The sequence below is a fragment of the Oenanthe melanoleuca genome, chromosome 7 (assembly GCF_029582105.1).
Source record: "Oenanthe melanoleuca isolate GR-GAL-2019-014 chromosome 7, OMel1.0, whole genome shotgun sequence".
NCBI classification, from domain to species: domain Eukaryota; kingdom Metazoa; phylum Chordata; class Aves; order Passeriformes; family Muscicapidae; genus Oenanthe; species Oenanthe melanoleuca.
The window spans coordinates 9,640,100-9,655,619 of NC_079341.1; the positions used below are offsets into that span (position 1 = coordinate 9,640,100).

A 15,520-nucleotide genomic window follows, 5' to 3' on the forward strand; every position below is an offset into this window, starting at 1 on the left:
AATACACATGCAGACCATATTAATCAGAGCTTTCCCTTTTGTAAAATAACAAACAACAGCATGGATTTGTAATACACATCAAAGCACTGAGCTGTCCAGTGACAGCATTTGTAACTTTTGTCACTTTTCACAAATAGATAATTTAGTATGCAACAAAAAAAAGGCAAGGAGATCAAAGAGAGACTAAAAAAGCTTTCAGCTCTATTAACAAAAGCTCCTTTTAAACAGAAAAGCGCATCAGACATCTAAATATAAATGTGGTATAAAAGCTTATGCTTCACAGATTTTGAGGTTTGGTTTCCACCAAAATCCCTCATTAGGTAAAGCACTACTTCAGAATAAAAGTTTCTCATGTATTAATGTCTGTCTCTTTCAACTAGCAGATGGATTTGTCTTTCAAGACAGAGGAGATGTGCATCCAGCCGAATAATCTATCACAGAGACATCAGTGGAGAGATCTTTGAAGACAAATGGTTCCTGGGCAGGCACTGCACTCACTCCCAGGCAGGAGAGGTGGCACAGAAAAAGTTTGAGCCAAACACAGCACTGAGGATTAATACCAGTGATAGAACAGGGTCTGATCTATTCAATGATGCAAATAAACTGAATAAAAATGGGCACACCTGTGTGCATAGATGAAGAATGTGAGGCAACCCTGAGCAGCTGAGCAGTGATCTGCAGTCACCAGATGGATAAATGACTCTGGAGCTGCAGTAGCTGCAGGGAAGCTGCTTTGCATTCATCAAACACGTAATCATTCCTTTTTATATCGCTTTAAGCTACTTAATAATCTAATTTCAAATACTTCCCACAATGATCTGCACATTGGAATTTCACTGGAATTCCCAAATGTCTGGATTTCTCCAGACAAAGTGATGAAGAAACAGCCATGATGTTGGAGCCTGACATCCCCATGGGCCTCAGCAGTCTTGTGAGGGGCCACACCATGCCCCTTGCCAGCCAGTCTATTCCCTTCCCTCACTGCTGGCTCCATGGGCACTTCCCATCTCTCAGGGCAAGACAAGTCTTGCCAGAGTGCTCAGAACTATCCCTTTTGCACCCAGCATGACATTATTATGCCAGTGATTTTATACGGATGCATAAGCAGTGACAGGTGGCAGCAAAACTATGAAGGCATCAAAAGCAATGGGTTAATTCCAGCTGGATCAGTGTCCCCTTGTCTGCAGACAGATACCATGGAAGCAACGTGGGGTGCATCCCACTGTGAGAGTGATGCTGTCCAGGCAAGGCCACAGGAATGCTGTGTATTCCAGTTTCCTCTTTAGGGCTTATTTCAGCACACACTGTTTTCCTTGTTAAAAATGTTACTCATCAACAAAAAGGCCTTCCCCATTCTATACCTATTTCTCTGCTACAAGTCAGACTCCATTTGAACAATACAATTCTTATTGCTAATCATCACTTCACATTATAGAAAATAGAATTTGCCCACAATTCAGCTATAGCATGAATGGTGACAGTGTTCCCTAGCACTTCCATGACTTATCTATATAATCTCTATCTGTTCCATTATGATCTAAACAGCAGTTTCAATTCTTCTGTGCCAAGTGAAGAATTTCATCCCAGCACACACACAGAGTTTTGCAGCACAAAGGCCATGTCATCTGGTGTAACACAGTGTTTCTGAAGACTCCATCAGCCTTCTACCTCCCAAGCCAAAGTAACACAATAGCCTGTTAGCTGCTTATCCAAAAATATGATGGACTGAAGTACCTGGTGTGATACACCATCAGTGTGAGAAAATCCAGTAAGCAAGGAATTTATTGCACCATAAAGAAGGGCAGTGAGCACACCACGACTCTCTTACCACTTTCTGAAACAGAATTTCTCTAAGAACAGACAGAACCAGTACCAAGAGAACCCAGTGACCTCTACTGCACTATGCTTAAGCTCACCACCAAAACCATGGAAACACAGTGAGGTTTTAATGTTTAACAATAGGTTTACTTACACGTAACTAACCCAGCATGACATTTTTAGAAAGTATCATCTGAACTGTCATACAACATTCTCATCAGGAAAAATAACAGCTCACTATTTCTGGAAGTCTACACTGTTAAGGCAAACAAAAATGTTTATATAAAATTACCCTTTCTAGCAGGTATGTGAATGCTGTACAATACCCAGGACCCTGCATTACCTTTCAAAAGTAAGAAATTTAAACAGCAACAGCTGGTATAAGCCTTCAAGAATTACCATTACTCTGAAAGTCAGCTCTCCAGGTAGCTACCAAGTCATTAAATGCATACTTAGATGACATAAGTTCAGATGCCCTTTTTCCAATGAATCTCAAAACTACTGGTGGATAACATGGTAAGGTCCAGAAAACTCAAAACCAAGTTAAACTGGTTTCTCCATTCAGTACAATCACTCTGCTTCTCAGTAATGATATAGTGTGTGCATCCCAGTCTAAGGGTTATTTTGAGATGCATTTTTTCCTCTTGTTTAAAACCAGACTACCTTACTGCCTTTAGTTTATAATTTGGCATTAAAGACAGCAGCTGTCAGGATCATTAACTATGACACATTTTCTCCTGTAAAGTATCGAGTCTGTATTCATCTGTGAAACTGTTACTCATAGTGAGATCTGACAAAGATCTGAAAAGTAAATGATGCTATCACCTAGGCTTGTAATCCTAAGAGAAAACCCCCACACATTTGGTATATTAAGATATATGGCACATTTACAGTCAGATAACTATAGCATGCACTTGTATATAATACACAACACTGAATAACACAAGTTCAGAATAAATGCTATTCAGTCCAAGTAATTTCTGCTTTACTGCATCTTCAACACTGCAGTTGTCAGGACACCACCCTGACAATTGTGATCTTAAATATTTGGCAGCTAATATCAATGAATCAAATGCCCTGTGCAACTTGCTGAAGCTTAGCTGAAGAGCTAACCTGTTAGGTAAATTACTTGCAGCAAAAGCACCATGGTACAAGTTTGGAAGCCTTTTCTGCCACTGCTTTGACTATTCCACTGCTACTTAAACAACTAAAAAAACTCCTCTAAAACTTAAACACAAACACAGTAAGACAATATTTCTTGTTAATTAGGGAATTATTAAATTTCAATGGTATATGAACACTCAAAGAATTCAATCATTTTTGCAAGAGCATAGCTTGGTCCAGTTTCATTTATACTAAAAATTGCTATCTCTGCAACAGTTCCATACTGAATGTTAGGAAATATTTAAGAAATAGGAAGAAACAGAGATTCTGGACATGGCTTCAGTTACATAATCAGTGTGAAAAATTTCTATCATGGTGTTAAATTACAGAAATCTGTAAGTAGCAAAAAACTGAATGCAAGCAAGGTCAAATTCTTAGCACAAAATACTTCAGTTAAGCTCAGTGATTTTTAATGTTATTTTATATTTTATTATGAGCAGTACAAAACCATGAAAAGTACTTTCCAGGTTTTATAGTTTTTGTAAGGCAACACTTTTTTTTGAAAAATAATTGCTGTCAATAGTAAAAATAAGAGACATATTGATCGATTGGTCTGACAGTTAATACTGACATCAGTACTATCATTTTATAGAACCTATCAATAAATCTTTTACAAATACAATGAACAAAGAGGCTAAACTCACCATCACAGCAGGGTTTTTCACAGTGATACATGGAGTAGTAGCTCGGAGGGCTCCACTAACACCATGGTAGTATTTAAAACAGATCTTTATTTCAGCTGAAAAGAAAACAAAAACAACACTAAACACCTCATGACTGACCCTCAGCAAAAGAGACACAAGAAAAGGATCCAGTATTCAGTGACCTGTCTTCAGAAATACTCTAACAGGAAATCACAAATAGAGCTGCTGGTTATATCCTTGTTGTGTGTTGGGTCCTTCAGTTACTTAATAGACAAAAATGATAACTTACCTAATTCTGCAACTTGTATTTCTGCTACTTTATCATCAGCCCTAGAAAAGGCATACTGGGACATTTGCCACTAGGATGATTTTGTAGGACTTTGGAAGAACATGACACATATATGAGGGAAGCTGGAATCACTTTATATATAGGAACACAGGAAAGCTAAACTTTGCACCAAGTTTCTGGTCCCACTGATTAAAGTTTTGTTTGCTAAACTGCATTTACTGCAAACAAAAGAGTATTATGTTTGACTGATGCCTGACCTCCCCTGTAGTTCCCCTGCATTCTTCCAACCAAGCAGAACAGCTATAATTATGGCTGCCCTTGATCCTGTGGGATTTTCCCTATCTGGAACAATGTCTGTTTTCCATCCCCACTGGGATAACTCTTCTGTGTAAGGCTGATGAGGGTTTTACCTCTGGGCACAGAGATGGCCACAGGCAGACAGCAATGGCCAAAGGCAGGCAGGAATTACAGCAGCCAGCTCAGACAGAGGATGTGTATCAAAGTCTTGGCAGTTCAGTTCCTCTGCTTGGTTTAACAATATGCCAGTAGTCCTGAAGTACAAAACTGCAGAGTTTTGTATAAGATTTTGAGACCTATATGGCATGATTCCTTGAGGGTTGAGGTATTTCATCACTGCAAGATAAAATACCCACTTATCCCTATTCAGAAACCCACCCTGCAAGCCTGCTCAGCCAAAAAGGATTATTTATTTTTAAATTTGCTGCAGTTACAGATCAACATTTATTTACTATCTTCCTCCCAGAACAAAGTGGAGACACCTCAGAACAGCCCTTCAAAGGAAAGTGTCTGGCTGACAGTGCCTCCAGGGAATCAGGAGGTGGAGAAGCTGCTGAGCCCACTTCCTCCTCCTCACAGATGAGTTCACACACACAGACAAAACATGCTCTATTTACCACAAGCTTTACAGCAAAATTCAAAATGCAGACAGGATTTCTAATCAGCTACAAAGGTTTATGAGACCTAAAACTCATCAGGCAGGACTATGGGTTGGTTTCTTCCTGAACTGAGCAATTCTGTTTACCTACCAACACGCAAGAATATCTAGCTCACATAAAATCAGAGGTTCAACACTTGCAAAATCTGGGAGGATTTATACAAGTACTGGACCCTCCATATTGTAAAATGCACATACTAAGTAACAAGAACTCTAGTCAGAGCATCTCTTATTTAGACTGAGAACATATTATGGCTACATGAGAGCATGGTTAAGGCAATGTACTATTCCATCAAGACTTCCAATTTCCAGCTATATTGCTCACTTTTATTGCAACCTAAGCTTAATTTCTCAGAGAATTTCTGGAGTTGTTTATCCAGTCTGTTGTGAATATCTTCTCTCAATTCATCACTTTTGAACACAATCTAGCAATGGAAAGGTTACCAGCTGCTGCTTCTGTCCACGGACAATCCATAATGTGATGGTGGACAAATACTCTCACTACACTGACAGGTACATTTATCTAAAGGCTGAAATGCAATACTACAAGTTTTGCATCCTCATATTTCTTTCTCTCAATGACTCCTATACAGTACTTTTCAATACCTGTACATGGCTGGTGATTGAACAATGCTTGATTAAAGAAATAGATCTGACAATCTCTTTCAGGTACACTAAATTAAAAGAAAACAAAAAACAAAAAACAAAAAACAAAACAAAACAAAACAAAACAAAACAAAACAAAACAAAAAAAAAAAAACAAAAACAAAAACAAAAAAAAAAAAAAACCAAAACAAAACAAAAAACAAAACAAAAAAATAAATAAAAAACAAACAAACAAAAAAAACCCCAAACAAACAAAAGACCAAACTTCAGGACTTACTGCTAGAAATAATTAGAAAAAGCAGAGCACTTTCAAATATGACATGGAGACTTCTCCCACTTGCCAGCAGAAGCTCAGTTTGGGCTTTATACTGCACTGCATTCACACATGCATTTAGAGAAATGGCAGATCTGCTGTTAGCACTGTGTCAGGGGGATTAATACAAGAGAAGCTGTGCTTGAAATTCAGCACAAAATTGAAAAATGGGCTGCCCACCATATGCATGCAGATGCTGTCAAAATGAACATGGATTTGCAAGACTGGATCTTATACACAAGAATACAAACACTTCATAGGATAAGAGACACCAAAGTGGTTTTTTTCTTGGCTAATAATAACTTTAGAAACTGCAGTTAATGTTAACAGACATGTTAACATTTTTGACCTGTCTTTTTGACATGTCTTGTGCTGTGCTATTGGGACAAAAAGTCTTGATTGGAAGAGGTTTTTCTTGATGACTGATGAATTCCTGACCTCTAGATGTACTGAAAACAAGTATGTGTGTCTGTTTCTGGTAGTTACAGGTGGTGTGCTGTGTTCTAAGGCCCCATAAACACACAGACTTCTTCAGCAGCAGTAAGTTCAATTATCTGCAAACAGAACTACAATACTTTGAGAAATTAGTTCAATACCATATTAACACACAGTTTTCCTCTGAACTATTCCATACTCTGAGTGCACATTAGCATGTGTCACCTACAGATTTTTCCCAGTTTCTTTAATTTCTCCTGCCACCTTGCTTTTATGTGTTGCCTTCAGGGGAAAACAGGTACTTCTCTTTTTTATTTCCTACTTATTCTTCCTCAACAGATTAATGAGATTGCTTTGTGTGGGATCCCTAATGAAAATGTTAAGAGCAGTAAACCCAGCAAAGGAGAGAGATCTGCACCTGATCACAGGACTGTTTGCTGTATCATTAAAGAAAATAAGATGTCTCAGAACACAGAAGAATTTTCATTCATGAGAAAAATTAATGTATTTTGATACTACACATGCTCTCTTGTAATTGACATTCCTCCAGACATCACACAGACTACAATAAATTCCTTCTTTAATTAAAAATAAGCCAAAAAATTAAACTGGGGGATCTAGAATTCTTTCAAAGTCATTCACATGGCTATATAACAAGTGATATATATGTTAATTAATCAGGAAACTGTGAAACCATAATTCCATTCTTTTAAAGCTAATAGCTGTTACCATTTCATAACCATAGTCTTATAGCTCAGGTCCATTACACAGAAATGTTGGAACCAGTAAAGGTTTCTGGGACTCAAACACTGACATTTGAATTTCAAAAGAACACCTGCATGAAATTATAGTGCTGTTACCTCTACGGACCATATACTTTTGTCTCTTCAGTAATAAAGGGATCAGCTTACACTAAATAACAGCTTGGGTTTAAAACATCACTAATTCCCCAAAGCTCCTCACTAACCACTTTTTTACTGCCTTTAATACTTTACCCTTGCCCATCAAAAGAATGCTTAATGAAAGAAAGATACTAAGAATACATAAAAACATGAGCATAATCCTTGGAGAATACCTTCTTCCCAGGAGACTGATAATGCAGGAAAGCTTGTGTGTTTGCAGTAAGAACAGCTTGATCCAGACAGACCCTAGTCAAACAAAACACCAATAGCAGAGGTGCAATCATCTGACACATCTCCAAAAAGAAGTCAAATCTGGGCTGAGTTACAACAGTCTGTGAGGCAAAACAGTGCTCCCATTTCACTGTATGGAACCTGCACAGCAGCTAAAACTTCCTGGCCACTGCAGCTGAGTGCCCAGAAGGTACTTGGGCTGAATCCATGGCTCTCTGCAGATAGAAACATATGTCCTCCAACATTCACTGGGGAAAAAGCTGACAGCACAGTAACTCATTGGAAAAATATGAGAGCATGTTCTGCAAAACTTATTTGAGAAAACTAGAACAAATGAAGTCACTCACATTCACGCTTTACAAAGCTATAAAGGGAGATGCAATCCCTGCAAAAGCAACTGTGCTAAATCCTGTTTTTTCCCATCTGAACCTGACAGACAACTGCAGAAATTTAGCAGTGCTCTGCATGTCCTGCCAGTTGAACTTTTCCATAGCGTGACAGTTCAGTGAGCTCAACACTTCTCTTTGGACATTTAGCATTCTCTTCTCTGCATCACTTTCAGCATGTGCATTTTTGATTACTTCCTACTGGGCAGTAGCAAACACAGCAGCAAACGCAAGGGCCAAAGCTGGCAGCCCCCAGGTACTTGCCATCTCTCTCAGCAGGTGTATCACAGAATTTATTTTACAGGAACATTAGGCAAACCACCTACAAAGTGACTTACAGAAAGCTTTTCAGCTAAAGTAAGATCAATAACAGAAAATGCTTATGTCTCAGTGGTCTTTCCATCTAACCTGCTTTCCACAAGAAATGTGGACAAATGCATGTTCAGGTAACAGAGCCTCCCCATCCCTGCCAGCCCCACTCACAATCAGAGATTCGTATTTACAGTCATGAGCACCATTATGCTCCAGTTTGGCAAAGCATTTAATTATAATCTAACCTTTAAAACAAAACACTGGGGTATTATGTGCTTAAGGAAGTCAACAAAGTCTGCCACAAACATAAAAAATATAAGACTTGATCATGTTTCAGTTATTTGTGATACTCAAAAATAGCTGTTAAGAGACAACATAAAAAAACCACCAGAAGAATAACAGAAGTATTTCTAACTCCATGAATATGTCTATAAATAGAGTAGGGACAATAACCACGAGTCCCCAGACAGAGCACTGAAAGGTTGCAGGGCACTGCACAGCTAAACGTTCCAGGCTCACAACAACTCCATGTGAGAAAACCATGACCTTTACAGAATTTAACTGGTAAAATTTTAAATGGTAAAAATATTGGATACAAGATTTTGGATACAACATTGGATAAAAAGATTGGCTACAAGTAATGAATTACATTTGTAGAACGTTCATTAACATTGACCGTTATGGTTAAAATGATTACAAAAACTAAACTCTGTTCATACCTCTAGTTACAAGCAGCCCTTAAAAGCTAAAAGTATATAAAGTTCAATTATTAAATTGGTATTTTTTTCCTTCAATATCTATCAGCTTTTAACAAAAAAGAGAGCTGGGGGTCTGTTGGGAGTCTAGCTACAAAATAAGGCAATTTCAGTCCTAATACAGTATTTTTGCACAAGTTATAATTTCATGGAAATAGGGACTGAATACCAAGAACTGCACATAAACCCTCACTTTTAACATGATAGTAGTGCAATGCAAACACATATATTACCCCGTTTTCTGAATATATCTCATAATTTACTCGTGCTTTTACTTGTGGGGGATAAACGGATCAAGAGCTGTCCTGCTGAGAAGGACTTGAGGGAGCTGGTGGAGAGAAGGCTGGACATGATCCAGCAATGGGCACTCACAGCCCAGAAAGCCAAACGTGTCCTGGGCTGCATCCAGAGCCCCGTGGGCAGCAGGGAAAGGCAGGGATTCTGCCCCTCTGCCCTGCTCTGAGGTCCCACCTGGAACACTGCATCCAGCTCTGGGAGCCCCAGCACAGGAGGGACAGGGAGCAAGTCCTGAGGTCACCCAGAGATTAGAGGAATGGAGAATCTCTCCTATGAAGATAGGCTGAAAGATTTGGGTTTGCTCAGCCTGGAGAAGAAAAAGCTCTGAAGAGAACTCACTGCAGCCTTTCAGTACTTGAAGTGAGCTTATCAAAAAGATGGGGACTTTTTTTTTACCAGGGACAGTGGGTAATAATTTTAAACTAAAACAGGGTAGATTCAGATTAGACATAAGGATGAAACTTTATACAGTGAGGGTGGTGAAATGCTGGCCCAAGTTGCCCAGAGAGGTGGCAGGTGCCCAGTCCCTGGAAGCACTCAGGATCAGGTTGGACAGGGCTCTGAGCAACCCAACCTATCGAAGATGTCCCTGCTCATTGCAGGGGGGTTGGACTAGAGGCCTTTAAAAGTCCCTTCCAACTCCAACTATTCTGTGATTCTATGCCACAAACGAGATTTTAGTTCAAAACACACTGCATCTGTGCAGTCACTGCATCCAAGTATCGCAGTGTGACACCAGAAGTAATTTAACCACAAACATCCCAGGGGGATTTGGAAATGATTGATGTGACAAGACTGGCAGTCTCTGGATGAATCTCAACACCTGCCACTATGGATTATTGCTCATGACATAAAGCCATAGCACTGGTAAAGAAAATATATGCAAATCAATGTATTTCCATTCTACTGACAATAATGAGCGTGACATCAAATGGTATAAATAACAACAAAGACAGATAAAGTAGGTGAAGGTGCTTCTTTGGACACTGTAATTAACACTCATGAGACCAAGACTATAACTTACAAAATACAAGGCCAATACAGTCTCAAAGCAGGCTCTCAGCCTAGGCCCATACTAACAAACCAGGCTGGACCATGGCAGAGAATCAAGAGTGAGCACATGACCATCCATAATGCTGAACCGTGACCACCCCCCTTTAACCTACTAGAATATGTACAGCTTTTAACTTCTGGGCATGTTGCATATGAAAGTGTAAAAGCTTCAGTTACCTGCTGCATGGCAGTGACTATCCTATGATGAATCTCTCTGCCATGGCATCCCCATCACGACCTGTCCTTCCTTGTATTGCAGAAACCTGACTTGGAAGCTGCAGATTATGAATGGGCAGCAGCTGCCACCACCTAGTCCCAAACAAATCTCAGGCTTCTTCTCACGTGTTTTTTCTATCACCAGCCTTCCTACGGATCATTTCACTCCATCTTTCTGTTACCTCTTGTTGGGGGTTGGGGTTTGGTCCCTTACTTTTTTTTTTCTTTTTTCCCCTAAAGGAAGCCCCTTCCATCCCAGGCTCACAGACTATTCCCAGAGAAACACTTGCCATCTGAAATAATATCTGGAGCAACTGAAACCTCTCTTGCACCAGAGAGTAAAGGCCCTCATGTAGTTAGGGACCTGAACAGCCTGATGCCATGCTAAATACCAGATGTCCATACCAAATGCAAAAGCATTAAGCTGTGTTGCACTTTCCCAATACTGCCACCTGTTTAGGATAATACTCCTTGAACTTTTACAGGAGGATGAAAATCATAGAGCTGAGTTTAGCAATCCTTCTGTAGTTTACACAAAAAAAACCTGATGGAGCCATGTGGTGAGTCATTGTTTTCCTTTGCTCACATTTTAGCAAGCCTCATAGCAGGATGTTTGAAAGCCACCTCTGCTACGTGAGGAAACAGCACATCAGGCATATTGATCCTCAAACTCACCTTCTTGAATGTCTAAAATGACTTGAGCTCCCTTTCATGCCTACAAAGCAGTTTTGTTCCTTCCCCAGGGAAAAGCAAGAGGAACACCTGCCTCTGTACTGGCTGGCTCTGCAGTTCAGAGCCACTCACATCATCTCGAGGTGACATCTTAAGGACACTGGTTGTTTGTGATGGTGAGCTGGACTTGGTATTTTGCAAATATTTTCTTTCTCCTCTGCATAATATTTCCTCCCTCCCCTTCCTCAGCCACTCCCCTCAGAGGCTGCTTGTTTTTCTGGAATACATTAAGTTAATTTCTCTTTATTTCACTTTTGAGTCCTTTGATTCTCCCTTCTAGGGCAGAGCCCACAAAATTTTTGTGTTGATTTTCGTCCAAGGCAAATAGAGTTTTCTTTGATCATCCTTCTTTTGCTAATTTTGGATGCTTTGAGGGGAATCAACATCTGTTTTTAGTACGAAGAAGAAACTCTCCCTTTGCTTCTTTCTGCAGGTTGCTTGATCTGAATGGAGTAGATGGCAAACTATGCCTTTACATATTACTTTCTTGGAAAAATAGGTATCCCTAGGAAGGGATTTTTAAGAGGTATAAATTATGTGATCTTAACAGTGAGTTACAAGACTGCAGACACACAGTAATGCGAAATTCAGAAAAATGTTTATTCAAGCCTACCTTTAAACATAAGCATAAGTTTTAGAGACCTTGGTGAAACTATAAATAAATTTACAATTATGCTCATAGAAAAACAGCTTCCCAAACTAAGGCATAAGATGTTTTTCTTAAAAGATACAAATCTTTTTGCAGAAGGAGTCCAAGGCCTAACCCAGCTGACTCCCACTAACATCAATGCAATTAAAATGGAAATACTCCTCTTGCATGAGATTTGTTTGCATATGTCTCATTAGCAATGCTGTAATTCTCTGCACTTCACCCTCCAGAAATGTTACTGGTGAACAGATACATAATGTCACCAGGCTCTGACACTACCAGGGAAAATCGACATTCAGAGTTTTTGGTGTTAAGTGCATGCTGACTGAGCACAACTCATTATCCAACAATTAGTAACTTATATTCCTTTTCTTCCCAAAAAGATGTGACAACTTTAGGCCAGTTTTGAGTATAAATCCTAAAGGATTATTGTAGTTACTTAACATAACTCTGTTAATGAGCATCATCAGTTCTCATGGCCAGGACAGGTTCAATGCTTCTTAGGCTTGCAGAAAACATTTCCTTCCTCTCCTTGAGTACAGGTAGAGCAGGGACCCTGCAATCATGTAGGCTTCACAGTGTATAGGTGGAAATTAAGTACTGTCCCCCTCTACTTGGTACTCGTGGGGAATACTGTGTCTAGTTTTGGGACCCTAGGTTCAAGAGCATGGAGTGTGAAGAGCAGAGGGCTACAAATGTGGTTGGGATGGATAAAATGTGATATATGAGAAGAGGCTAAAGGAGCTGGCCCTGTTTAGTCTGGTGAACAGGAGGTTAAGGCAAGACAAATGTTACTATCTCTACTCTTTCCAGTTCTATCAGAGATTTTAAAAGGGGCAATGGCCCCAAATTCAAGCAATAGCCATTCATATTGGATGTCACAGAAATCTTTTTAGCTGGAACAATACTGTAGCACTAGAACAAGTTACCTGCAGCATCCACAAAATCTTTGTCCTTGAAAGCTTTCAATAAAAACCACACTTGAGCAGGTCAAGTGCTGGTATCAGTTGAGAGCAGATTGGATGCAACCAGTATTCCTATGTTGTGGCTAGTCTCCAACTGAGTTTAGGCTGATCCATTTACACATTTTTTGTTCATGCTGGTCTCCCAGACGTTGCCCCCTTTATGGATCTGCTGCTTCAAAAATTCAAGGACATTGCTAATGGTCTGCTGAATGTCATTACTGTGAAGAGTAAATACAATAAACCCTACGTACTATGACCTATATCTCATATATTCTGCCTCTCAGCAAAGATATTTCTAAACATAAGAAGCCTACAACTGGGGAGCTCTTTCCCAAACAGTGACACTGCAGCTCTACCTGAAGGCACAGCCACCTGCTGCGTTTGCCCCTGCTGGGATTTAGGGAGCTGAGCAAGAGAAAAGGAAAGAAAAGAGCAGCTGCCTGCAGTTTCATCAGTGTTGCTTCACCACCTATAAGTTAAAAGGAAAAGCCTTGCTGAACAAACATGATTACAGATCTGTGGAGACCTCTTGTTTAAAAGTGGAATCAGAAATTCAGTAGTGTTTCAGTTTTTGGCCTCTCACTCAAAACACAAGTGTCACTGGTGGCATATTTACCTACCATACTATGTGCTATAGCAACATATGTTCATAAACATTCCTTTTTGCAGTTCTCAGCTGCTGCACAGTTGCTTGCCTCTTGTTCATTGTATAGCAGCAGAGCTGTTTATTAGTGAAGCTCACCATGACCAGAGAACACATATCCTGCACTTCCTTTCAGCAGACTGTGATGTGCAGTTGGTTGCAAAGTTCTAAGTCAGCTGTAGCTGATTTTAAGTCCAAACTAGTAGATCCTGAAGCATTAGTTTGGGTTAGTGTCTCAGTTTAATTTAGGTTTGCCAATTTTAATGTATCAATTTCTCATTGAGATAGGATTTAGGAGCAAAAACAAGGCAGGCCTGAAACTTAAAAGGGTATAAAGAAGAAATTTATTAATAAAACAGAGGAAATAAGAAATTCGGAATAAGATTTCCAGATCACTCCCTCCTCCCCCCCACCTTCCATATTTCTTAACAACAACATAGATAGGCACTTCAGTCAGTCTTTCACTTAAGTAATCATTTCAGTTCACTCTAGAGAGAGAAGTTCCTTCTTGTCTTGGCCATAGGGTTCTTTTCCAAGAAGAAGAATAAAGTTCTCTTGTGACTTCACCTTCACAATTTGCATCCACCCAGAAAAATCTGCTGATCATTAAACTCCTCCCATCTTCACAGTCTTTCCAGAGCTGTGTTATGGGTCATGTCAAAAACTCATGGGGTATTGCTTTTAAGAACAAGCTCTTCAAAGGCAAAAGTTCTCTTCATCTCTTTTTTCCATCAAATGTCTCTGTTCATCTTGCCATTATCCAGAACAGAGACCCCCATTTCCTCGGGGCAAAGGATCCTTTTCTCAAACACTTCAACCTCCCCAAGTATTTCTCCACAATTCACAGGAATTTTCTGTGTGGTCCAGCCCAACCCACAGCTTACAAAAAGGTTTTTTCAGCCAATCTATTCATGGCATCTCCTCAATCTCTTCCCATCTGGAAACTTGGCTCTTACTTTACTGACTCTAGTATATTTTCTGCTTTATTCTTCTCATTCAAGGGAAGTCAGGAGATCTGCAGTCTTATCCGAGCAGTAGAAGGGTTAAAATTGCACACAGAAGGTGAAGGAGCTGGGCCAGGCCATCCTGGGACAAGCTGCATGAAACTGCAAAGCCCAGCAATGAATGACTGGGGGGGCTTGGCTGGAGCAGAGCCCAGCTGCATTTCCCCCAAGCTGCGTGGGCAGCCGGGGGCTTCACCTGCCCATGGCTGCTCTGAGATGGGAGCAGGGCCCCAGCCGAGCTGTGACCATGCTCAGGGGTGGGTAACTAGGATCTTAGCAAAGGTTTCTCTTTCCCCCAGCCATCAGGGCCCCTAGCTGAAAACAGGGGGGACCTCGGTGGCTCCCCACCCCTGCCCAGGCAGGCTGCATGGGGAGGGCTGGGCTGGCTGACCTTACCTCTTCACAAGCCAGCAGTCAAAAGAGAAAGTTTTCACTTTTACCCATGTGATTCATGGAGGCAAAGTAACTTTTTAATTGGTTTCCCAAGCTGTCAATTATTAAATCAGCTTTCCCACTGGTCCCAGCAGCTCACAGAGGAAGTTCTCATGGAGAAAATAAACCCTGTGTCTGGGTGTCTGTGCCCTTCGTGCCCTCCTCCTAGGTGACTTCCATGCAAAGCCAGCACAGTCACTCACCTGAACTATTTAAGAGCCTCATCTCAATACACTGTGGAGCAACACATAAACAGCTAAAATAGACAAATATCTTTGAAGTCAAACTGCCCACATTGGCAGCAATACTGATGGAGTTCATGTACAAGAAAGATGAGCCAAAGAACAGACATTTTAATCTGCTTTAATATACCACTGTCTTTGGCACCAGGGAAGTGAATTATCTTTATTAGTTTCTTGAGCATTGTCTTCAGTTCAATCATTGTAATGTAATGAACTCCTGAAATGGAATTTAACTTTATCCTATTTAGGATTTTTTTTTTTTTTTTTTTTGAGAGGTATGTTTTGTAACACATAGGGCAACTTGGCAAGATTCAATGATGAGATCTAAAAATAGGAAGTTTTAATACTTATATTTAGTACAGGGTATACAATACCTCTTGAAATACATGTATTACTGTTCTATCAGTTAATTAGAATAAAAATTTCTGCCAAGACCTACAGTAAGCAGCACTGCAGCGCTTTACTTCACTGCAGTGA

At 40.1% G+C, this 15,520-nt stretch overlaps 1 protein-coding gene across 2 annotated transcripts in view; it reads right to left on the reverse strand.

Annotated features, from left to right (window-relative positions):
• HECW2 (HECT, C2 and WW domain containing E3 ubiquitin protein ligase 2) overlaps positions 1-15,520 on the reverse strand; it is a 140,867-nt gene that overhangs the window by 53,423 nt on the left and 71,924 nt on the right. For both annotated transcript variants that reach the window (XM_056496581.1, XM_056496582.1), the window contains one exon: positions 3,627-3,721. In XM_056496581.1, coding sequence (XP_056352556.1) covers positions 3,627-3,721 — 95 coding nt within the window. The remainder of the gene's footprint in view (positions 1-3,626; positions 3,722-15,520) is intronic.